The 25,370-nt window shown below is 43.1% G+C and overlaps 1 protein-coding gene across 2 annotated transcripts in view; it reads left to right on the plus strand.

Moving 5' to 3' along the window:
- Positions 1-4,478: 4,478 nt before the first annotated feature.
- Positions 4,479-25,370, plus strand: part of Dtnbp1 (dystrobrevin binding protein 1) — a 164,733-nt gene continuing 143,841 nt past the window's right edge. Inside the window, exons 1-4 of one of the 2 annotated variants that reach the window (XM_045136485.1) lie at positions 4,479-4,607; positions 9,943-9,996; positions 11,122-11,172; positions 22,140-22,200. In XM_045136485.1, coding sequence (XP_044992420.1) covers positions 4,552-4,607; positions 9,943-9,996; positions 11,122-11,172; positions 22,140-22,200 — 222 coding nt within the window. In that variant the 5' untranslated portion in view covers positions 4,479-4,551. Of the gene's footprint in view, positions 4,608-4,936; positions 5,191-9,942; positions 9,997-11,121; positions 11,173-22,139; positions 22,201-25,370 lie in introns of those variants that run through there. The other variant, XM_045136486.1, reaches the window with a different exon arrangement.

Genomic DNA, 25,370 nt, shown 5'->3' on the forward strand with positions numbered 1-25,370 from the left:
GTTATTATTATTTTAAATTTGTTTACTTATTTATTTCAGAGTGACAGACAAACAGAGAGGGAAAGAGGCAGGTAGAGAGAGAATGAGAATGGGTATTCCAGGGCCTCCAGCCACTGCAAATGGACTCCAGATGCATGTGCCACCTTATGCATCTGGCTTACATGGGTCCTGGGGAATTGAGCCTCGAACCTGTGTCCTTAGGCTTCACAGGCAAGTGCTTAACCACTAAGCCATCTCTCCAGCCCCCTATTATTATTTTTTTTAATTTATTTAAAAAATTTAAACTTCCTTTTTATTTATTTATTTGAGAGAGAGAGAGAGAGAGGCAGAGAGAGGAAGAAAGAGAATGGGCACATGAGGGCCTCTAGTCTCTGCAAACGAACTCCAGATGCATGTACCCCCTTGTGCATCTGGCTTATGTGGGTCCTGGGGAATTGAACCAAGGTCCTTTGGCTTTGCAGGCAAACACCTTAACCACTAAGCCATCTCTCCAGCCCTAAAACTTTATTATTGATAATGATTGTCTCTTTTTTCTTTGCTACTAGCCAAAGAGTTTTGGTCTGTTATTAAGTTCTCCCATTTGAAGATACTTCTATGCTGTATTTGTTCAGAAGATGTAATCCCTGACTTTTCCAGAGGAAGTGATATATTTGTAAGATCACAGACTGTGGTCTCTATGAGTGATGTAGGGTCTGTCTGTACACCTTGATGATTGGAATCATCTGGTTGTTTAGAAATATTTTACAGCTAATACATATCCAGATAGAGATTAACAAAACTACAAGGCTTTCTTCCTTCAGTGGTATGGTACCCTCTATTTCTCACCCGAGCAAAAAGACAAGGTCAGATGCCCATCACTCTATCACAGTGAACTGGGTCATAGAACGCAAGTAGATGTAGGTGATGAAGACGCCACGTGTTTGTCTCTCAGGTTAGCTCATGTCAGCACCTCACTCCCACCCTTGTGGCCCAGGACGTGGCTGCAGCACCGTGCCACCCTCTCCTAACCTCTTTCCTTACGTTCCTCAGCCACACACTGTCCTTTGTTCCTATGTGGTAGAACCCCCCCTTCTCCCTCTCCTTGATTTCCATCTCTGCTTTCCTTTTCAAAATGCCACCCAGATAGCACCTTTGCAGCGTTATCTACTTTATCTTATGCTTAGAGCTATGCATTGCTTCACAAGAAACGTTTACAGTTTTTATGTGACTTATTCTGGCATCTTTAAGCTCTTACAGATATGCACAATATTTACACATTTTTTTAAATTGTAGTTAATAAGAACACACCACAGGGGTTGGGGAGATGGCTCAGCAGTCAAGAGTGCTTGCTAGGAGAGTTTGAGGGCCTGAGACCGCCTGAATTTAATTCCCCAGTCCACACATAAACAATGGGTCATGGCTATGGATGTCTGTAACCCTGGTCCTACAACAGTTGAAGACCAGAAAATCACTGGGGCTTGCAGACTGGGGGCAGGGGTTGTAGCAAAAGTAGCATCTCTGGGTCGAGTCAGACTCTGTCTCATGGAAACAGGTGGATGATCAAAAAGAGGACACTCATTCTCCTCTGGCCCTTGCACGCATGTACACAGGATATACACATCTACACACATGTACATACACCACATGCACACCATACATACTTCACACACACACACACACACACACACACACACACACAGGAGCCACTGTACATATCTTTGTAAATTTGAACTAGGTTCTGGAAATATAATGACCATGATGCCTCTCCCAGAAGACCTCTAACAGTGAAGTGGTGTGAAGTCTTCTGGGGGGCACAGTCTCTGTCAGTGGCAGCTTTCCTTGGGGATATGATTCCATCCCATTCCCACTTGTCACTTCTTTTTTTTAGTAGGAACTTTATTTTACTTTTAAAAAATAATTATTTTTACTTATTTATTTATGAGAGAGATAGAAAGAGAGAGAGAGAATGGACACAGCAGAGCCTCTAGCCACTGCAAACAAATTCCAGACGCATGCACCACCTTGTGCATCTGCATTATGTGGGTGCTGGGGAATTGAACCTGGGGTGTTGGGCCTTCCAGCCAAATGCCCTAACCACTAATCCATATCTTCAGTTCTCACTTGTCACTTCTGTAGTGAGAATTTGTTGATTCTGGTGAAATAGGGGCATGAAGTGATTCTCTCATGGGAACTTGGGCATTACTCACGAGGGCATCTTGAGAGGCTCAGAAGGTCTGGGTGGGGCCCAAGAGCCCACACTTCCAATCAGCTCCTTAGGAATGCTGATGCTAGTGGTTCAGGAAAATGGTCATAGGAAACTGCTCAGTGCCTTTGGCGCTTGACCCACATGTCTCATCACCAAAACCAAAACTTACTCTGCACTATTGAGCTAATGAGCTGCCAAATCAGCTCTCTTGAGTTAACACCAAGCCAGTCATTTCCAATATTCATGTTGCTCTCCAGCCTTGAAAAGTGCGTCAGTCAATCTTTCTACTTTTTCCTGATCATTAGCTTTCTCAGCACAGTCCATCACATGCTTCTACTCTATGCCCCTTAATCATTCATCTTCTAGTTTCCCTAGAAGACTACGCACAATAGCAATTATTTTCTAAATTTTGTGTGTAGTGTGTGTGGGTGCAAATGCATGTTGGGAATGCACATGCCCAGGTGTGCACGTGGAAGCCAGAAGTACAACCTTGGGTGTCATTTCTTAGGAATACTATCTACCTTTTTCATAGCAAGGGCTCTCAATTACGCTGCACTGACTGGTCAGCCAGCCCCAACGATCCATCTGTGTCTGTCTCCCAGTGCAGGGATTTCAGCTGTGCAGAGCTTTTACTATTTTTATTTTTGGCATATGTGGTGTGGTGATGTGTGTGTGTGGTGTGTGGTAGTATGTAAGGTGTAGGCACAAATGTGTGCACTGTGACGTGTGTGGAGGCCAGAGGAGAGCACTGGGTGTCCTTTATTGTTGGCCTACTTTGTTTCCTTGAGATAGAGTTTCTCACTGAAACCGGAGTTGACTGGCTGGCCAGCAAGCCCCAACATTTCTCCTATTTCTGCCCCCCTAAGACTGGAGTTATAGGTGTGTGTAGCCATGTCCACTACACTCTGGTGAGTGGAACATATACAGTCTCAGACCCTCTCAAGCTCTCATGCTTTGACTGCAAGGACTCTTACCAGCTGAACCAATGGGGAGGAACCTTTTTTTAAAACATAGGCCCTGGAGATTGAACTCAAGTGCTCATGTTTTCAAGGCAAGTTCTAATTTAATTTTAAAGATCATTATTTCTTATTAATACCTGATTATCTTTTTTTATTTTGAGGGGGGGGATTGGCTTCCAGGGCTTTCAGATGCTGCCAAGGATGCACATGTGCCACAGTGCATGCTTGTGTCACTGTGTGTCTGGCTACGCGGGACCTGGAGATTTGAACCTGATTTATTAGGCTTCCGCAGGCAAGTGCCTTAACTGTTATGCCATCTCTCCAGCCCCTGATTAACACTATAAAGAACTTTAAGTTCTTTCATAAACAATGCATCAGATAAGATGGAAATAATTAGATATTCCCAGTGAGCAACTTTTTAGTCAATTGGGTAGGGTTTTTTTTTTTTTTTTTTTTTTTTGCATGGCTTAGTGTCATGCTGGCATAACACGAAAAGACCAGGACGGAAATAACAACGAGGGCCTCCAGTTGGCTTCCAACCCTAGCATGAAGGTGGAGGAATAAAAATTGGGTTTGTCAGCATGGGAGATAAGAAAGCACAGATGGAGTTTAAAAAATACCACCAAGGGCTGGAGAGATGGCTTAGTGGTTAAGCTCTTGCCTGTGAAGCCTAAGGACCCCGGTTCGAGGCTCGGTTCCCCAGGTCCCACGTTAGCCAGATGCACAAGGGGGCGCACGCATCTGGAGTTCGTTTGCAGAAGCTGGAAGCCCTGGCGCGCCCATTCCCTCTCTCTCCCTCTGTCTGTCTTTCTCTCTGTGTCTGTCGCTCTCAAATAAATAAATAAATAAAATTAAAAATAAAATAAAGTTTTAAAAACATACCACCACCATGTGAAAAGTAAGGATGTTGGGACAGGTGACATTTTGTTAAAGAAGCCAAAGCTTGGAGTGCTTGCCTATCTCAGAGCCTGGGGAACTAACCAATTAGTCAGATTCTTGACCTAGAGAATACTTTGTTACAGGAAGGCGCAACCACGCAAGACATTTACCCCGTTGTCTAACGAACCGTAAAATCCAACTCGTTACTCAAAGGAGAACCGACCTAACGCTTCCTTCCAATAGAACCGTACAGAGCTGCTAGCCGCGGTCCGCCAAGGCCCCGCCCCTTTTGCGAAGAGCTCCACTGCGGCTGCGCGGGCCTGGCGCGCTGGGGGCGGGGCGGGGCGCGCGGAGGGGGCGGGGCGCGCGCGGCCGGCGGGGTCGGGGGCGCGGAAGGCGCGGGTTGGCCGAGAGCCGGGGGCGCGGCCGGCCGGCGGGGCGGAGGGCGTGAGGGGCGCTCGCGTGACAGGGAGCCGGTTGAGCGAGGCCGGGGCCGTGCGAGGCCTGAGGGGAGGAGACGCGGCGGCGATGCTGGAGACCCTACGCGAGCGGCTGCTGAGCGTGCAGCAGGATTTCACCTCCGGGTGGGTACGCGGTGGGCGACCGGAAGGGACCCGCGGGCCGACGGGCGGGGCTGCCGCTGGGGCCGGTCCCCCCCGCCCGGCGCCCCGCGCGGGGAGACGGGCCGACTTCCCGGCGTCGGCGCGGAGTCGCTTTGCTGCGGGCGCGGCGCGGACCCTCCCGCCCGCCGCTGCTGCCCGCGGCTCGACCCGGCCAGGCCCGGCCGGGCGGAGAGCGGCGCCCCGAAACCCCGCGCCCGGCCGGCGGCCGTCGCCTGCAGCCCGCCCTCCACCTTCGCCCTGGGCCGAGCTCTCGCCCTGGCGCCCGCAGCCACGCTCGACCCCCGGGCTTGGGAGCTGGGAGCTGGGAGCTGGAGCTTCCCGAACTTGGCGCGCGTCCGGGAACCTCGCGCGATCTCTCTCCATCCTCGGGGCTCTTGGAGGAGCAGTTGAGCCCGAGTGTCAGGGGACAGAGTTGTAAAAAGTTCCTCCGGTGATCGAAGTGTTCCGTCAGGTCTGAGAACTTGACTGGGACTCGTCCAGGCCCCATCGCTCAAGCGGACCCGGACTCTTGCCTTACCTTAGTGCTTCAGCAACTGTAAAATGGGTATAATGACTTCATTTCTCACATACGATTGAGACTGCAAGCCAAACAGGGTCATTGTCACTGTGGCTATAAGTACTTAATTTACTTCATTTTTTATTGCTTCAGAAAAATACCACATTTAATAAAGGATCTGTCATCTTTTCGTAATTTCTTTAAATTTTTTAAATTTATTTACCAGAGAGAGGAGAAAGAGTTAGATTATAGAGAGGGAGAATGCGTGTGTCAGGGCTGTAGCCATTGCAAACAAACTCCAGACGCATGTGCCACCATGTACACCTGGCATATATGGGGTCTAGGGAATTGAACCTGGGTCCTTAGGCTTTGCAGGCAAGCAACTTAACCACTAAACCATCTCTCCAGCCCTATTTCTTTCTTTCTTTCTTTTTTTTTTTTTTTGAGACACCGTGTTACACTAGCCCAGGCTGGCCTTGAACTTGTTGCAGTCCTCCTGCCGCAGCCTCCTGGTTGGTGCTGGTATTACAGGTATATTGCCACCAAACCAGGCTGATGTTGTCTCCTGTATTTTACATATCCATATGGAGAATGTTCTCAATCCAAGGATCTCTGTTATACCGTTTTAAGTTCTTAGCAGGAAACATGTTGCCTGAACTCTTAGGATACTGTTTACCTATTGAATAGTAACAAGCTGGCGAGTACTTGAACTTTACCACTTATATTGTCACATTTTTGATAATTTTTAGCTTGGTATTCTTGATGATAATATAGGTGCACAAGAATTATTCATTGATGGGTATTATTGCATGCTTGCAGGTTTTTTTTTCCCCTCCCTGTACATTTAGAAAAAGTAACTTTTTTCTTTCCAGAATATAAACTTAAAAAATTTTGGTGTGCTGCTAGGTGCCTCCTTGTAGCACGAGAGTACCCTTGAATAAAACATTTTTGGGTGGACTCCTGTTACTGCTTGCTTCAAGAAATTCCTTGATGGCATAGCAGTCCTTAGTAGTTGCTCTAAGCGTGTATCACACTGTTGTCTCAGAACCTGCTCATGTTCCAGGAATTGGCTTAGATTTCTTAGGGTTGTGGACTGCCCAGGCCCACACCATCCTGTAAAGGGTTAGAGTTTAGGGAGAGGACTGTAGGAGATCTGGTTAGAAGTTTCTGGAAACTGATGCCTTTGCCTGGGCCAGTTGAGAATCAGATATCCTGAGAAGGCTTCATTCCATGTAAGTCCTATGTTGGCTTTCTTTTTAATTTAATTTAATTTAATTGAGAGAGAAAGAAGAACAGGCAGATAGAGAGAGTGGGCACATCAGGGCCTTCACCTGCTGCAAATGAACTCCAGACCTTTTGCATCTGGCTTCTGTGGGTCCTGGGGAGTTGAACCTGGGTCCTTTGGCTTTGCAGGCAAGTGCCTTAACTGCTAAGCTGTTCTCCAGCCCTGGCTTCCTTTTTATACAGATCACTTAGCTGACCAACCTCCAGACTGTGTGCTAGTCCCCTCTTACTTGGCAAGGAAATAACTCCAATTTCTGCCTGTCTGCCAGCTAAGCAGCAGCTCCAGTCTTGATATTCACTGTGCTCAAGTCTTCAGGTTCCTGTGCAGGGCCACGGGGACAACTAACAAGTCCCACAATGCATCTTAAATCCTTCCACATTCAGCTTGCCATTCACCTGGTTTTATGTTCATGACTGTTTTTTTTTTAAATTTTTTTTTAAATTTATTTGAGAGCGACAGACACAGAGAGAAGGACAGATAGAGGGAGAGAGAGAGAAGGGGTGCACCAGGGCTTCCAGCCTCTGCAAACGAACTCCAGACGCGTGCGCCCCCTTGTGCATCTGGCTAACGTGGGACCTGGGGAACCGAGCCTCGAACCGGGATCCTTAGGCTTCACAGGCAAGCGTTTAACCGCTAAGCCATCTCTCCAGCCCCATGACTGTTTTTTGTTAGTGAGAAAAAGTGAAGTGAAGCACAGTGTCTGCTGTTAAGAGGTATGGAAGAGTTGAAATGAAAGAGGACAGGATAGACATCTTCCAGAGCTATCAAGTTGGGCTTGGTGTACCTGTAAGGCCCTTGGCAGGTAAAGCAAGTGTATGGCAGCCAGAGCAGCTGCCTTTGAAAATAAACTTAAATGTGTAGTCAGTGCTCAAGTTGCAGTCAATAGACTATGGGCTCCTTCAGCATGGCCACGAGCAGCATCCTCAGGTTTTCTGCTCATTTTCAGTATCTGAAAATTTATGTGCATGGAGCCTAACTCAGCAAATTGCTTTTTTTTTTTTTTTTTTTTTTTTGAGGTAGGGTCTTGTTCTAGCCCAAGCAGACTTGGAATTCACTATGTAGTCTCAGGAGGGCTTTGAACTCACAGCGATCTCCCACCTCTGCCTCCTGAGTGCTGTGATTAAAGGCTTGTGCAGAGAAAAAGAGGGAGAAGGGAAAGGGAATGAGGGAGGATAAGAATGGGCACGCTAGGGCCTCTAGCCCCTGTAAATGAATTCCAGATGCATGTGCCACTTTGTGCATCTGGCTTTACGTGGCTACTAGGGAGTTGAACTGGGGTCTTTAGGCTTTACAGGCAAGTGCCTTAATCACTGAACCATCTCTCTAGCCCAACGTATTGATTCTTTTTTTTTTTTTTTTGATTCTTTAATTCTCAGAGTATGTCACATTAGTAGCTAAACCATGTCCAGTGAACACAATGAATACCAATATTCCATTCATACTTAAGCATGATTCTGGTTTGTGTGTGTGTGTGTGTGTGTGTTAGTTGCGTATATATGTGTAACAATGTGCTTGTGCCTGTGGAAGCCAGAGGACATTAGGTCTATTCTATTGTTCTGCTGTATTTCCTTGAGACAGTCTCACCGAAACCTCAACTCAAGTTTGCTGTTTTTGGCTGACGGGCAAGTCGTGGGAATTCTCCTGTTTCTGGCTTCTCAGTTCTGGGTTACAGGTTTGTGCTGCAACACCTGGCTTTTTGTGTGGATGCTGGGGATCCACTGGGGATCCAAAGACTGGTCTTCGTGCTTGTGCAGCAAGCTCTTACCCACTGAGCTATCTCCCCAGCACCTATGATCATGATCCTGAAAGGACGGGGTAGCAACTAATTATGCTCTGAAGGAACCCAAAGTTCCTGGGCTTGGCGTTTTTTTTTTTTTTCCTGTTTTGTTCTACAGTGCTGGTGATAGAATTCACAGCCTCATGGCCACTTGTGGCCTTCTCTATCTACTTGTCTTAATGCCAGCAGTTTTGGAAGACTTAGACAAGCTGCCCAAGAAGGGGGTGGGCCAGCCCAAAGCCCCAGGACTAGAGCAGTGGTTCTGGTCTCAGGTAGAGATCTTTCTCTCACTGTGATCTCTTTTTCTTGGAGCATTTTAGGCGTTGGTTCTCATAGAACATTCACTTTTTTTATTTTTTAAGAGATCTGCTTGAAATTTTTTGTTTTTGGTTTTTCAAAGTAGTGCCTCCCTGTAACCCAGGCTGTTCTGGAATTCACTCTGTAGTCTTAGGGTGGCCTCAAACTCTTGGTGATACTCCTACCTCTGCCTCCCAAGTGTTGGGTGCCACCACGTCTGGCATTGCTTGAGTCTCAAGGCAAACATTTAGATATATGGAAGGAAGCACATAAGTCACGTACACTTGGGCCTGTCTTACCTTCTACGCAGTTGTGACCAGAAGCCTCAGGACTGAGGTATTTAGGCCTATGTAGCGCTTCAGGGAACTGAAACTCTGGTTTACTAAAGGTTTCCAGCTGGCTGCCACAAGCTTGTGTTTCCCGTTTGTCATGCTGTGGGTTTCTGTGGTTAGGGCTAAAAAAACTTATTTATTGCAACTAGAGTGGATGCTCCCTCCCTGCCCCAAAGCCACCACTACTCCTGACCTCTACCCTTGCCCAGTATTTATCTTCCTTTCTCCTTTTCCATTGTGCCAATCTGCGCAAAGAAGAAGATAGTGTCATTTAATTTACAGCGTGGCCAGTTCAGAGAGACAGTGTCCATAGTTTCCCACAACGTAGACTAAGCACTTGAGGTCCATTGAGTAGGTTTTGCTTGGAGCTGCCAAGCTGCTGAAGCTGTCTCTGCCCTCTGATGCCCTCAGCTGGTAACAAAGCAGAGCCGAATGAACCAAGAGTTAAAGACATGGGAGGAGGTGGGTGTGTGAGCCCAGAGGATGAGCCCTCTGTGTTGTGGGTGCCCTCAGATGGACCAGCTGGACCTTGGAGCAAGGATTGTAATAGATTTGGGTGAAAGTGAAATGGAATCAGCTGGAAAGGCAGCTCAGGGCGTGGTAATAGGGAACCTTTAATGCCTTGCTTAATTGATCACTTTTATTGCACTACTTTGTAGTATCACACTCATGTGTTTTAAGCTTTTAAAAATACATTGCAAACTTTTCATTACAGAAGACTTGTAGTCTGAGGCAGGAGGATGACATCTGGTGTGAGTGCAGGTGTGTGTGAGCCACAGCATGCATAGCATTCGAAGGCCAGTCCTTGCCTGTGTGAGGCAGGCTCCCTCACTGTTCTGTCTCAACCTCCCAGCTCTCAGGCTGCGAGGACAGGGTTTGCCTTGTGCAGCAAATGCTTTATCCTCTGACCCACCACCCCACTCCACCCCCATTTTTGTTTTACAAACTTTTTTCTTCTACCTCCTGTTAAGTTCTACCTATATATGTAATAAACCTGTAAACTTAAAAAATAAAGATGAGTTAGCCCATCTAAAATTGTAAAAGCAATGAAAACTTGTGGTAGGAAATCTTGACCTATAAAAATACATTATATTTTTGTTGAATTACAGGCTGAAGACATTAAGTGACAAGTCAAGAGAAGCAAAAGTCAAAGGCAAACCCAGGTAAGCTTGTGCCAAGATCTTCATTCACCATGACTTGAATTTCATATAATTGTTGATTATATTCATAATAATAGAATTACTTCATGGGCTTTAGGTTTACTGAGGGCACCTGACTATAAAATAGTTGATTGATTCTTTCTAAATTTTATATTATAATTTTGTAATAAACTTGTGCAATAGTTAAAAAATGCAGTCATTTTACAATCAATAGTCATTATTTGACCACACCCGATTATTTTAACTTGTATATTAAGACCCAACTAAAACTTCTTAATAATTGAAAGGAAAATTAATAATACAACAGAACTTGGCAAGTGAGTCTCTTTAGCTGTGTTAAGTGTTTTGTAGGAGAACACTGGAATTGTAGCTGCTTTCTTCACTTGTATAGTAAAACGTGACTAAATTCACTCTAAAGCAGGATATGATATACTTTGGTTATTCATTTTCTTTTTATCTAGTATTATGTTAAAATATTTATTGTATTATATACTAAGATAATTGCTGCATAACAAAGTTTTGGTTGGTATAGTACATTATTTCTGAATTATATTTTTCTGAAAGCTTAGGTAACTTGTCATTAGTAATTTTAATTTTTAAAAACTAATTGTATTTATTTATTTTAGAAAGAGAGCACTCATATAGGGTGTATCAGCGCTTCTTGCTGCTGCAAATGTACTCCGGATGCATGTGTCACTTTTTGCATCTGGTGAGAAATTAAACCCCGGCCAGCAGGCTTTGCAAGCAAATGCCTTTAACTGCTGAGCCATCACTTCAGCCCCATTAGTAGTTTTAAAATAACTCACACAAAAGCCAAAGTGGTGGCATGTGCCTTTAATCCCAGCACTTGGAATGCAGAGGTAGGAGTATCGCCACAAGTTTGAGGCCACCCCGAGAATACAGAGTGAATTCCAGGTCAGCCTGGGCTAGAGTGAGACTCTGCCTTCAAAATAAATAAGTAAATAAAATAACTCACACAATAACTGACAGTGCCAAAATATTTGTGTGTAACTTTTTCTTTTTCCAAGACAGTGTCTCACTTTAGCCAGGTTGGCCTGGAACTTGTTCTGTAGCCACAGGCTGGAAACTTTTTTTTAAGTTGACTAAATTAAGTGTTTGTTTTGACAGGACTGCTCCATATTTGCTGAAATATTCTGCTGGACTAGAATTACTTAGCAGGTAAAAGTTCCTTTAGAGAAGAAAGTCATACTTCTAAATGCTGTCTAAAAATACTTTACAACTTTATAGATGAAACCTTAAACCGGCTAAGCTTTACCTAACGCAATGATTAGAAATTATTTACGACTGCTATTCTTTGAAGGCTTGTACTTTTCACTGGTCAGTTCAAAAGTCATTCAGACTTCAGACAGATAAATCACTATTTATTTTCTGGTGGATGCTTTATTGTGTGCTTTTATTATATATATGATTTTTCTGGTAAAAAGAAAAACCAGCTAGGCGTGGTGTCGCACACCTTTAATCCCTGCATTTAGGAGGCAGAGGTAGGAGGATCACCATGAGTTTGAGGCCAACCTGAGACTACATAGTTAATTCTAGGTCACCCTGGGCCAGAGTGAAACCCTACCTTGAAAAACCACAAAAAAAAAAAAAAAAAAAAAAAAGAAAGAAAAACCAAACTGATTCTAATTATTCAGGTTTGGTTTGTTGCTACTGGTCTCATGTAGCTTATGCTGGCCTACTTGCTGTGAAGTTGAAGATGATCTTGAATTTACTAATTCTTCCGCCTGTGCTTCCCTAGTGCTAAGATTACAGTTGTGTACTGCCACACCTGGTCTCATGTGGAGCTGAGGATTAACCAAGGGCTTTGTGCTTGCTAGACCAACATTCTACCAACTGAGCTATCACCCCAGCTGTGGTCTCTTTGAGTCTTAATTTTATGCTATTTATTTTCCAATCCATTTTTATGAACATACAAATTAATATTAAAATAACATGGTGGCTTGATTTAGGTGTCCCCCTAAATTTATGTGTTCTGAATACTAGGTCTCCAGCTGATGACATTTGAAAATTAATGCCTCCTGGAGGCAGTGCATCATTGGGGGTGGGCTTATAGGTGTTATAGCCAGTGTCCCCTTGCCAGTGTTTGGCACACTCTTCTATTGCTGTTGTTTACCTGATGTTGGCGAGGGGATGATGTCCACCCTCTGCTCATGTTGCCATTTTCCCTGCCATCACGTAGCTTCCCCTCAAGTCTGTAAGCCAAGATAAACCTTTTTTTCCCCCACAAGGTGCTCTTGGTCAGGCGATTTCTGTCAGCAATGCAAACCTGACTGAAACAAATGACATGCTGGGTGTGGTAGCACACATTTAATCTTAGTGCTGGGGAAGCAGAAGTAGGAGGATCAGTGTGAGTTCTAGGTCAGCCTGGGGTAGAGTGAGACTCTACCTCTGAAAAACAAAAAAAGTTCTAATATTAATATTAAAAAATTGTTTATTATTTATTATTTGAGAGGGGGGTAGATAGAGAATTGTTGTGCCAGGGCCTCTATTACATACACATACCTTGTGCATCTGGCTTTACGTGGGTACTGAGGAACTGAACCTGGGTCCTTTGATTTTGCAGGCAAGCGCTTTAACTGATGAACCATCTCTCTAGCCCCATTTAAATATTAATATTAAAATGATAATAAAACACAAGTAAAAAAATAGGTAAATTAGACACAACAAAATTAAGAACTTTAGGGTCTGAATGCCATCTAGAAAGTCAACCCACAGAATGAAAGATTGTATGTCTGATAAAAGGCTTGTATGTAGAATACATAAAGAATATATAAATATTTTTTGTTGTTGTTTTGTTTTTTGAGGTAGGGTCTTACTCTAGCCCAGGCTGACCTGGAATTCACTGTGTAGTCTCAGGGTGGCCTCAAACTCATGGCAACCCACCTACCTCTGCCTCCCAAGTGCTGGGTCTAAAGGTATGCACCACCATACCAGGGCAGAATACATAAAGACTATAACTTAGCCTGGGCTAGAGTGAGACCCTACCTCGAAAACAAAACAAAACAAACAAGCAAAAAAAAGAATATAACTCAGCAATAGAAACACAGCCTAGTGAGGTAATAGACGTGAGATTTCTAGACGTTTCTCAGAGAAGATATACAAATGGCCATCAAGAATACAAGATGATACTCAGCACTGATAGAGAAATGCACATCAGAAGCACCCTGAAGAACCACTTCCCACATAGTAGCACCTCTCTATCCAAAAAGCTGTACTGTTCCAAATACTGGTAAGGACCTAGAGGAATCAACACTCTTAGGTATTGTTTGTAGACATGTAAACTAATGCAATCACTTTGGAAAACACTTAGATAATTTCTCAAAAAGTTAGATATGAAATTATAATGTAATCCAGCAATTTTGCTCTAAGAGAGTTGAAAATATATATCTAGACTTAGGTGTGGTAGCACTTACCCATATTCCCAGTACTTGGGATGCTGAGGCAGGGGGATTCTGAGTTTCAGTGCAGTGCTACATAATGAGACTGGGTTTCATAAAGAAGGAAGAAGGAAAGGAGAAAGGGAGGAAGGAATGACTGAAGAAAGGAAAGAATGAAGGAAGAAAGGAAGTAGGGAGGAAGGGATGAAGGAAGGAAACAAACAGACATACCCACATAAAAACTTGTACTTTGCTGGGCGTGGTGATGCACGCCTTTAATCCCAATAATTGGGAGGCAGAGGTAGGAGGATTGCCATGAGTTTGAGGCAACCCTGAGACTACATAGTGAATTCCAGGTCAGCCTGGGCTAGAGTGAAATCGTACCTTGAAAAACAAACAAAAACCCCCAAACTTGTACCTGAACCCTGAATGTGTGGAGTAGTAGTAATAGTCACAGTAACTGGAAAATAGAAATAGCATCCATGCCCATCAACTAAATGTGCATATAATAGAATGTTGTTCAGCCACAAAGATAGAATGAAAGATGGATGTATGCTACAACATAAATGAAACTTAAAATGCTATGCTAAGTGACAGGTGCCCTCAAAAGGAGCACAGATTATATGAGTCTTGCATGGTTTCTCCAGAAGCAGCAAACTGCAGGGACAAAAGATTAGTGAGGACCAGTGTTTGGAGAGGAGATGAGGATGTGTGGTCACTGCTAATATGTATGAAGTTTCTATTTTGAGTGATGAAAATTTTATTATTTGAGAGAGAATGGGCATACCAAGGCCTCTAGCCATTGTAAATGAACTCCAGAAGCATGTGCCACTTTGTGCATCTGGCTTATGTGGGTCCTGGGGAATTGAATCTTGGTCTCTAGGTTTCATAGGCAAGTGCATTAACCGTTAAGCCATTTCTCCAGGCTGATGAAAATGTTTTATTAGAGTTTGTGTACACTGTACAATTTTATAAATAGTAAAATATATAATTTTACTTTTGTGAATATAGTATAGTAAAAATATATAAGTTTATGAATATAATAAAATAGTTGTATAATTTTGTTAATATAAAAATTACTGAAGAATTCATTTCAAAAGGATGAATTATATAGACTGTTAGTTATACCAGAGCTATCATAAAATAAATATAAGGCTGAGGAGATGGCTCAGTGGTTAAAGGTGTGTGCTTGCAAAGCCTGCTTGCCTGGGTTTGCTTCCCCAGTCCCCATGTAAAGCCAGATGAGTAGTGCATGCATTGGGAGTTAGTTTACTGCAGCAAGAGGCCCTGGTGTCCCCATTCTCTTCCCCTGCCTCACTCTCTGTGCGTACAAATAAATAAAAAATGTTTTTTAAAAAATGGGCTGAGGATGTGGCTTAGCTGTTAAAGGCACTTGCTTACAAAGCTTGCATGACAGGATTCAATTCCCCACATAAAGCCAGCTGCACAAAGTGGTACATACATCTGGAGTTTGTTTGCAATGGCTGGAGGCCCTTGAGTACCTGTTCGTCCTGTATCTCTCTCCCTCCCCCCCTCCCCCCCCTTTTCTTCTCTCCCTCCTTCCTTCAAAATAAAGCAAGCATATGACATATTTATATTGTTAGTGCAGTTCTTTGTAGACATTTTATAAGCATGTGCAGTAGAAGATAGCTACTTAACCTGTTTCCATTTCTACATAGCCATCCATTCCTATGTTTTAGCTTTTAATTGGATTTCCTTTTATAGTTGCTAAATCTAGTAATTTTTCTTATTCTAGGTTGAGTCTAATTTCTTGCTTGGGTTTGTTGGGTGAAAAGCATAAGTGAACATGAAAGGAAGTGTGGTGGAAACTACTGGTTTGTTGGGTGTAGTAGCTCATGCTTGTAATCTTGACACTTGGGAGGTGGAAGCAGGGGAATCGAGTTCAAAGCCAGCCTGGGCTACATGAGAACATGCCTCAAAAAACAAAAACCACCACTGGTACACGTACCTATGCTGGTGAGTGAAACTAGGTGTTTTTTTTTTTTTTTTTTGAGAGGGAGGGGGCTTTTTTTTTTTTTTTTTTTTTTTGAGGCAGGGTCTTACTCTAGCCTAGCCTGGCCTTAAACTCATGGAGATCCTCCTACCTTATCCTGTGAGTGCTAAGATCTTGCCCAGCTAAGGTCATGCTTGTGGTAGGTAAGTGCTCTACCACTGAGCTATTCTCCCAATCTATCTCCATCTCATAAATTTCCTTATATGTATGGCTGCTTTAGCAGAACCTTCTCATTGCTGGAACAAAGTATCTAACCAAAAGCAGCTTATGGAAGGTAATGGTTCATCTCAGCTCACAATGTTGAGGGAAGCTTTGTCATGATGGGGAAAGCATAGTAGAAATAGACAGTTGGGCATCACATCATCAGCAAGGAAGAAGCAGCAAGAGTGAGCTAGTTCCAGACACCCAGAGGGGCTGGGCTGATAAACCTCAAGGTTCACCCTAGTGACATTCCTTCTCAAGCAAGGCTTCACCTTTTGAAGGTGCCAGTAGCTGGGGACTAAGTGTGAGGCTTAATCACAAATACGTGAGGCTATGGGGAGCATTTACATCCAAATTTACCACATTCTGTCCTGGCTCCCATAGCCTCATAGACTTGTCATGGTGCAAAATGCATCCAGTTCAACTACAAAAGTTCTCATATTCTTTACAGTCAACACTATTTAAAAGTCCAGAGCCTCATCTGAGACTCAAGACAGTTAGCTGTGAGCCCTGTAAATCAAAGCTCCAGTTACATACTTCTCACACATAATGGCACAGAGGAAGAAACATTCTTGTTCCAAAAGGAGTGAATGAGGACATAGCAAGGAAAGATTGGACCAAGTACAGATGCAAAGATTTGATCAAAAACCAGCATGACCAACATCAAATCTTGCAGCTCCATTTTGGGCTTTTAGATTCATGATGTGATCCTCTGGGCTCCAAAAGACTTGGGCAACTCTGCTACTCCAGCCATAGCAGAATCCACCCTGACCCACAGCTCTACTTGTTGGCTATCCCATAGTCCTTGTATCTTCAACATCCTGGGTTCTCCACTGCAATCCATGGTTCATCCTCACAGCTTCATGCAATGGCCCCTCATGGTCTCCATGCAGTGACTTTAAACTTGCCTCATATTGCCTTAGAAACCAACTCCAGAACTGGGTGTTCTTTGTGACGATTTTTTTTTTTTTTTTTTTTTTTTTTTTTGAGGTAGAGTCTCACTCTGGCCCAGGCTGACCTGGAATTCACTATGTAGTCTTAGGGTGGCCTCAAACTCACAGCGATCCTCCTACATCTGCCTCCCGAGTGCTGGTATTGCAGTCAGGTTTGCATTGCTGGTAGAAATCACCCAACCAAGAGCAGCTTGTGGGAAAAAGAGGTTTATTTTGGCTTATAGGCTCAAGGGGGAAGCTCCATGATGGCAGGGGAAAAGGATGGCGTGAGCACAGGGTGATCACCCCCTGGCCCACTTAAAATGGACAATAGCAACAGGAGAATGTTCCAAATACTGGCAAGGGGACACTGGCTATAAACACCGATAAGCCCATCCCAACAATACACTGCCTCTAGGAGGCATTAATTCCCAAATGTCCATCAGCTGGGAACCTAGCATTCAGAACACCTAGGTTTATGGGGGACATGTGAATCAAAGCACCACCCTGGGATTAAAGGCATGCGCCACCATGCCTGGCTCTTTGTGGCACTTCTATTTCCTGCATCTTAATGCTTCCAAAACTACTGCCAGGTAAGCTATGCTGCCAAATTTGTTAATCCAGAGGAACTAAAACCCCGTTTTGAGAAGCAGGAAATTCCTTCAGGCCCCACCTTTCAAAAGCATCAACACTCTGTTGTCCCAGTGCAGAATAGCGGCCCATCCTCAGTGCTGGTCATCTCTTGAGCACCTATAGCTAAAGGGGTTGTAGTCTCTGGGCCCCGAGACTTTCAGTTCATATTCCTTTCTGTGCCAAACTTCTAACTTTTCATATCATACTGCTCTGCACTTTCCTCTGCCAACATACCATTCCATCACTTCTAACTTCAACTTTGCTCAGGTTTGCAGGGCCCAGGCAGAACTCAGCCAGAATATCACATAAACTGCCTCTAGACTAGTTCCTAATAACATCCTTTCTCCTCTCTGGAACCAGCCCACACTTCTCTTTGAATTGTGGTCTTTGAAACTTTCACCAGAATGACTCATCACGTTCTGCTTATAGCACTTCAATGCTTTGCCAGTGCAAAGCCCCCAATCCTTCCATATTCCTCCTGTAAGTCAGTTCCTGTATACTGAAAACCACAGTGTTAGATTCCTTACAGCAACAGCTTCACTTTGTACCAGTTTTCTCTAGTAGTTACCTTCTCATTGCTGGGATAGAACACCTGACCAGAAGCAGCTTAGGAAAGGGAAGGGTTTATTTTGCATATGGTGGTGGGGGTGGGAAACACCAAAACCAAGGACTGGCCTTGAAAATCCCCTGACAATTGTTATCAGGGGTGTAAAGGATTCACATTAGTGGTTGCCTCATTTCTACATCTTCCTGGTCAGACTCAACAACTAGAAATCAGCACAGATCTCCAATAACTGGAGAATAGTGTCTGGTTGCTAGTCTTGAGTTCCGCACCAGCTCCTTTGGGAACAAATACATGGCTGTTGCTATGAGACCATGGGAGGGTTGTGTGGTGTGGTTCACTACTACTCTAGTAAGACCAGAGTGAACAAAATTAATGTTTTCCTTCTAAGCCTAAGCCTTTCCCTTGAAGTAACAAACCATCACAGAATCAGGCAGGTTCTGTCAGTGCACTTGGCTCTGTCGGTGAGGGAGCCAGATTGCTGTGCTTCCCTCTCTTCCCTCCAGCCTCCAGGTCATAGCTTTGTAAGTATAAGGTTTGGGAGTGACCAAGACCACGCAAACCACTCTGAGGCAAAGATGAAAGCTTTATGTTTTATTTTATTTTATTTATTTATTTGAGAGTGACAGACACAGAGAACAAAGCAGATAGAGAGAGAGAGAAAGGAAGAAAGAAAGAGAGAAAATGGGCACGCTAGGGCCTCCAGCACTGCAAACGAACTCCAGATGTGTGTGCCCCCTTGTGCATCTGGCTAATGTGGGTCCTGGGGAATCGAGCCTCGAACTCCGGTCCTTAGGCTTCACAGGCAAGTGCTTAACTGCTAAGCCATCTCTCCAGCCCTGAAAGCTTTTATTTGGGAAGAGTAGGAGCTGCCAGGGCTGGCTTACAAGAGAGGAGCACAGCTGACCTGAGTTTTCAGGTAGTGGGCTTTATAGTGCTTTTTCAGTTGGGGGAAGGTGAGGAAAGGAAAAAGAACTCTTTTTTTTGTTAAGTTGAATAGAAAAGTTCCTTTAAGGGAGATCATTACATTAACCATTTAAAATAGCTAGGGTGTGAGACCAGAGCAGTGACCATGTGTCTTACGAGACAAGGTGGGAGGAAACCATGACCTGGGACGTTGTTAGGCAAGGAGGGGATAAGAACTAGGTGGTTTCTTGAGGAATGTGGATAATCCACTTTCCTATGCCTCTGTCACCATTCTGCTCACCATGGTGACTCTTGGGAGCCCATCCTGGCCTAACGGTAAGCACCATAGCTTCATCTCCTTTGTTCTCCAGCTCTAAGGCCTTATGAAGCAGTTTGCTGTGCCTGTCTTAGGAGGTAATTATGTACATGTATGTTGATCTGCCTGACTGAACACTTCCACTAGTTCTGTAGTACTTGAGAATATGTTCAGTAATTGTTTGAATGAATTACTGCATTATGGATGTAGTTTCTTCATTTTGAATCCTCCTAGTTTTAAAGATATTTGGAAACAGAAAAAAATTGCAGGAGTTTATATCCAGGTTGTTTATGTCAGTAAAATGGTATAAGACCATCCAGCTTTTGAAAGTGACTAAAGGGATGAATTTCAAGGCTGTATGGAATGTTAACATTTTTGTGGACTTCAGGGAGCAACCATCCAATGAGGAATGAATTTTCAAAAACTGCTAACCAGCAGCTAAGTCCTTTGCAATGTTGGATATCATGTCTTTGTAATGGATTAGCTGCCTTTCTCCAGCAGTGTCCAATAGCATAACAGTCTCACAGGAGAGCAAAGAATGGTGGGGAGAATCTAGATGGTTACACAGAGAGTAACAGGTACAGCTGGGGAATCATAAAGTAGGTGCTGATGCAAGAAGTTTAATGTGAGGGAGGTTGATACAGAAATGTAAGGAGGGCATGGAAGGCCTTTACATCGTAAGAGGGAATGAGATGGTAGGAAAAGAAATTGTGAGTTTAAACGGCAAATGGATTAATTTCCTTTTTTCTATTGACTTAGAAAGTGATGGGCAGTTTTACCATGCAGCCGTGAATCTGGAATTAGTGTTCTCATGCCTTTACTAAGCAGACACTGAGTAAGCCCTCTGTGCTAGGGCCAGAACAACAGAGATACAGAAGTAAAGTTCATCTCAGAACTCTGGTGCTTAATACCTGGCACTCAATAAAGATACACACTCTGATACATGATAGAAAAACATCAAGCTTTCTGTTAATTAACAGTGACAAAGGACTGTGCTAATTGTGTACCTTGTGCAGGACTTTTCAATATTAGATGCAAGTTGGTCTGTCAGGATTATCAAATGGGATGTCCACTTTTAATTCAGTAGAAAAATTTCTTCATTATTATGAAGAGAAGTACTATAAATTCATCAAATTAATATGTCTGTTTAGACATTTATCACCTTGAAAGATAGAATTTTATTTTTTTTTTAATTTTTACTTAGTTTCAAGCAGAGAGACAGAATGGGCACACCAAGGCCTAGCTATAGACAGATTCCAGATACATGCACCACTTTGTACATCTGGCTTTACATGGGTACTGAGGAATCAAACCTTGAGTGTTAGGCTCTGTAGGCATGCCCCTTAACTGCTGGGCCATCTCTCCAACACATTGAGAGATGGAATTTTAAGTGATAGAAAAATCAAGTTTTACATTAGGAACAGTATAGATAATAGTTCAAAAATTGTACTTTTGGGCTGGAGAGATGGCTTAGCAGTTAGGCGCTTGTCTGTGAAGCCTAAGGACTCTGGTTTGAGGCTCAGTTCCCCAGGACCCACGTTAGCCAGATGCACAAGGGGGCGCATGTGTCTGGATTTTGTTTGCAGTGCTGGAGACCCTGGCACACCCATTCTCTTTCTCTCTCTGTCACTTTCAAATAAAAAAAAATAAAAAAATAAATAATAATAATAATAATAATTGCACTGTTTAACTTTTCCTTTTTTTGTGTGTTTTCTGAGGTAGGGTCTCACTCTAGCTCAGGCTGACCTGGGATTCAGTATCTAGTTTCAGGGTGGCCTCGAACCCACTGTGATCCTCTTACCTCTGCCTCCTGGGTGCTGGGATTAAAGGCATGCACTACCACGCCTGGCTTTAGCTTTTCCTTGTGAGATAACTTCAAACTTAGCAAAATGTTGCAAAATTACAACAAAGAATTGTAGTTTCCCTAAGAGTTAGCATTTTGCATAACTATAGTACAATGATTAAAGCCAGGAAATTAACATTGGTAAAGACATTACTACAAATATCATTCTAGATTCATCATTACCTACTGATGTCACTTTTTTCTGGATGAAGATCAAATCCAGGACCACACATGTTTTGTCACTGGGCCTCTTTCATCTCCTTTATTCTGGAACAGTTCACGAGTCGTCCTATTTCATGGTCTTGTCACTTTGAAGTTCTAGTTAGTTATTCTGCAAAATTTCTACCCATTTGTGTTCTTTCTTCTTTCCTAATGTGTAAATTTATTACCTTTGCCAGAGTAATTTGTGTCCTTGGCATATCATATTAGAAGGCAGCTAATGTTATTTTTGATCACTTAGTTAAAGTATCTGGCAGGTTTTTCCTGTTGACTATTTTCCTCCAGGTTAGTGAGCATTCTGTAGGGAGAAACTATTTTACTACTGTTTTAGGTACTCTGTTTCTCTTCAGACTTTCACTCACTAATTGCACATCCATTAGAATTCCTTCTTGACAGTAATTCCTGTTGTATTTACCTATAGTTTTCATTATTGCTTCTACAAGTACTAATTGTGATTCTAGTATAGAGAAGAGGTTTTTTAAGCCTGTTATGTTAGCTCACACTGTAATCCCATTATTTGGAGTTAGAAGCTGGAGGATTACTGCAAATTCAAGTTCAGACTGGTCTATGTAGTCAGCTCCAGGCCAGCCAGGGTTATCTAATGTGACCCTATTAAAAAGAAATTATTATTGTTTTAAGGCAAGGTCTCACTGTAGCTCAGGCTCCTCTGGAATTTTCTCTATAATCCCAGCTGGCCGTGAACTCAAGGCAGTATACGTACTTTAGCCCCGCCCTCCTAGTGCTGGAACTAAAGGTGTGCACTACCATACCTGACCTCATCTTGCTTTCTCTTTCAACTACTTATGTTTTCTTGAGTCTTAATGATTGTTTGTCTTATTCTTCAGGTTATAACCCACTACCAGGATTTATTTTGTTATTCACATTATTCCATATGTGGCCATTCAAATTGTTTTGGTTTCTGTGTCTTTGTAACATTACATACATATGTATATGTATGTGTGTGTGTTCACACACACACACACACATACACACACATACATATATGTATATAATTATTTTTTGAAGCTTCTTCTTTATGGAATCAATATTATGAAATCATCTGTAAATAGTATTTCTTTTCAGTATGTGTTTGCATTTTGATTTAATTTTTGCTTTCTTTAGGTATGAGGATACATGGGCTGCACTTCACAGAAGAGCCAAAGAATGTGCAAATGCTGGAGAGGTAAAGGATTTGTTAGTCTTAGTCTTATGATATATTGTCCTTTTCCAGCATTAAATGCTACTTTCTTTTAATATTACAATTGCATTTGTATTATTGTAGGCTAGCTAAAGTTGAATTAAGTAGTTGATTATGAAACTCCCTGAATAAAGCACATATTTTTATTTGTTTATTGAAGAGAGTGAGTGCGAATGAATGGGTGCACCAGTGCCTCCAACCACTACAAATGAAATATAGATGCATGTGCCACCTTGTGTATCTGGCTTATGTGGGTACTGAGGAATTGAACCTGGTTCATTAGGCTTCACAGGCAAATGCCTTAGCCACTGAGCGATCTCTCCAACCCTAAAGTACATATTTTTTGTTTTTGTTTTTGTTTTTCAAGGTAGGGTCTCACTCTAGCTCAGGCTGACCTAGAATTCACTATTTAGTCTTAGGGTGGCCTCAAGCTCAACGTAGTCCTCCTACCTCTGCCTCCCCCGAGTGCTGGGATTAAAGTCATGTGCCACCATGCCCAGCCTAAAGCACATATTTTAAAAACATTTCTCATTCAGGTAATTTAGTTTAGTTGGGCTAGATTATTCATAACCTTTATTCAAGCAACATAACTTATCTGCAATATATATATATGTTCACAGGCACACACACAAACATATATGTAAATTATAAAAATGTCATATCATTTTGTCTACTTTAAAGAAATCTCTATTGTTTGGACAAAGCTAAGCTTTGCTTGGTCTGCCTAAAATCACCCATTTGCTTAGGAAAAAAAAAATACACACACACACACACACACACACACACACTGAGACAGAAATTTCAGTAAGTTGAATACTCAATTCACATAGAATAAACTTTTAAGTACCATGTATCTAGTATTGTGTTATTTTTGCATTGCTGCTACCTAATACCTGACAGAAACTGGTGTTAGGAAAAAAAAAAAAAAAAACTTTAAAAAGAGTAAGAGGGAAGACTCAGCTCAACAACAGAGACAGGCTTTGTTCGGGGAAACCTGAGAAGGGCCCTGACCAGCAGGTCAGAAGCCCCTTCCCTTACACACTAGAGGACCCTTATGTGGTTGTGGTGTCATTGGAATTCCTCAATTGCAGAGTAGTCCACCTTGCCTCAGGGCTTGGGCCACTACTGGAAAGTGATAAAGGGGAGGGGCGGTTAATTGGGTCACTCTTGGGCAACAGAGGGTTACAATAAAATGGAAGTCAAGAGTCCAGAAATGAGACATTCTGGTTCTAACAACTGTAAGGTTCCGGAGTGACCGAGAGCATGCAAACCACTGTGAGGCAAAGATGGAGGCTTTTTATCTGGAAAAGCACAAGCTGCCAAGTCTGACTCTCAGGAGCCGAGCACAGGCAACCTGAGGTTCCGGATAGTGCACTTTATACAGCTCTTCAGTCGGGGAAGGTGAGGAAGGGAAAAGTTAAAAAAAAAAGGGGGGGGGTTTCTTTAGGGGAAATCTAAGATAGCCAGGGTGTGACAGCAGAACAGTGAACACAAGATAAGGGGGCAGGAAATCATGACCTGGGGTGTGGGGGTATTGTTAGGCAAGGAAGGGGATAGTGGTTTCTTGAGGAATGTGAATAATCTACTTCCTTATGTCTGTGTTGCTACATTTTGGAGTTTTTTGCTCCATTTTGGGAGTCTGTCCCAACCTAACATTCCAGCCTTTGGTTAATGATAAGAGACGAAGATTAAGTTCTTCATGCTGACCATAAAGTGATGAGTTCTTATGGAAGAGGCTGGATAATGCAGTCGATGGGTCTCCCTTCAGGAAAGATGTTGAGGAGGCAGTTTCATGAGGAGGCAGAGTGGTGAGATTGATGGCACATGTCGCATGTTGTTACAGCTTGGTCCTGAGTGAAGCAGAGACTTCTCTCATACCATCCCTGTATTGAGCTGGCTTCAGTGCAGTTGCTGGCAGACACCTGTTATAGAAAAGGTGATGGAGATGGGCTCTGTGCACCCCATGAGAAGACAGAAAGGAGCATAAAAGAGCTTGTTACTCTTGTCAACAGCAATGATAAAAACACCAGGTATAAAGGGAAGATGAGCACTCAGAGGTGAGGGATAGAGTGCTTGGGGCAAGAGTGTAGGCAGAGGGGCATTTTGGGATCAGGGGAAAAGTAGGAACACAAGAGAGTTTGAGAGTGCCCATTGGGGTGGCAATGTACTTATCCCTGGATGAGATAGGGTAAGGGCTAAGGAAGGAGGGGGTCCCAGGAATAGCTCTAATTCTGGCTAAGGCATGTGGGAGGAGCTGGGGTCACTTAATCAGGAACAGGCAGAGACAGAAGGTGTGAGTAAATGTTAGAGTTTAGTATTGTAAGTCAGCATCAGACAGGGAAGCCTATTAGTCTGACTCATTGTTTATATTGTGTGTGTGTGTATATATATATATATATTTTTTTTTTTTTTCAAGGTAGGGTCTCACTGTAGCCCAGGCTGACCTGAAATTCACTGTGGAGTCTCAGGGTGGCCTTGAACTCATAGCTATCCTTCTACCTCTGCCTCCCGAGTGCTGGGATTAAAGGTGTGCACCACCACACCTGGCTCGTAGTTATATTTTTCTTACTGGGTGATTAAGACCATGTGGGCTGCCAGAATTAACTGTGTTTTGAAGGTCAATAATGGCACTGTAGGAGAGACTTTTAGGGGTCTGTGAGGAGTTATATGACTCTCAGCATTGTCATCTGCTAGGATAAGTCAAGGCCATGCTGGTCAAATGGCCCTCCCTCTTTGGGGAAACCTGGAGGACTGATTTTCCTCCGATGTGACTCTCCTGTTGCAGATACATTGACTTGGAATTCATTTCTGGGTCTCCACATCCTCTCTGATCAAGAAGACAGGTAACTTACCAGAGGTTAGAAGTTTTAAGTGTCCCATCATCTCCTGTGGCCTTTTGACCTGGGAGCAGGAACCAAAATATTGATTATTCTTTTAACTTCAGTGTTTCCAATTGATTTTGGCTTCTATATATGGTTAATAATCACTCAGAGACACTATACATATCTGATTAGCAAAACAGATTAGTTAAAAAGGGTGCAGAACATATCTGGTTAGCAAAGCAGATCTGTTTAGAGAATGACACAATAGTTTAAAACCATTCTGAGTAATATTTTAGTTGTCAGGTGACAAGTGTAAGCCATATCTGGGACATA

Source organism: Jaculus jaculus, chromosome 17, assembly GCF_020740685.1.
Source record: "Jaculus jaculus isolate mJacJac1 chromosome 17, mJacJac1.mat.Y.cur, whole genome shotgun sequence".
NCBI lineage: Eukaryota > Metazoa > Chordata > Mammalia > Rodentia > Dipodidae > Jaculus > Jaculus jaculus.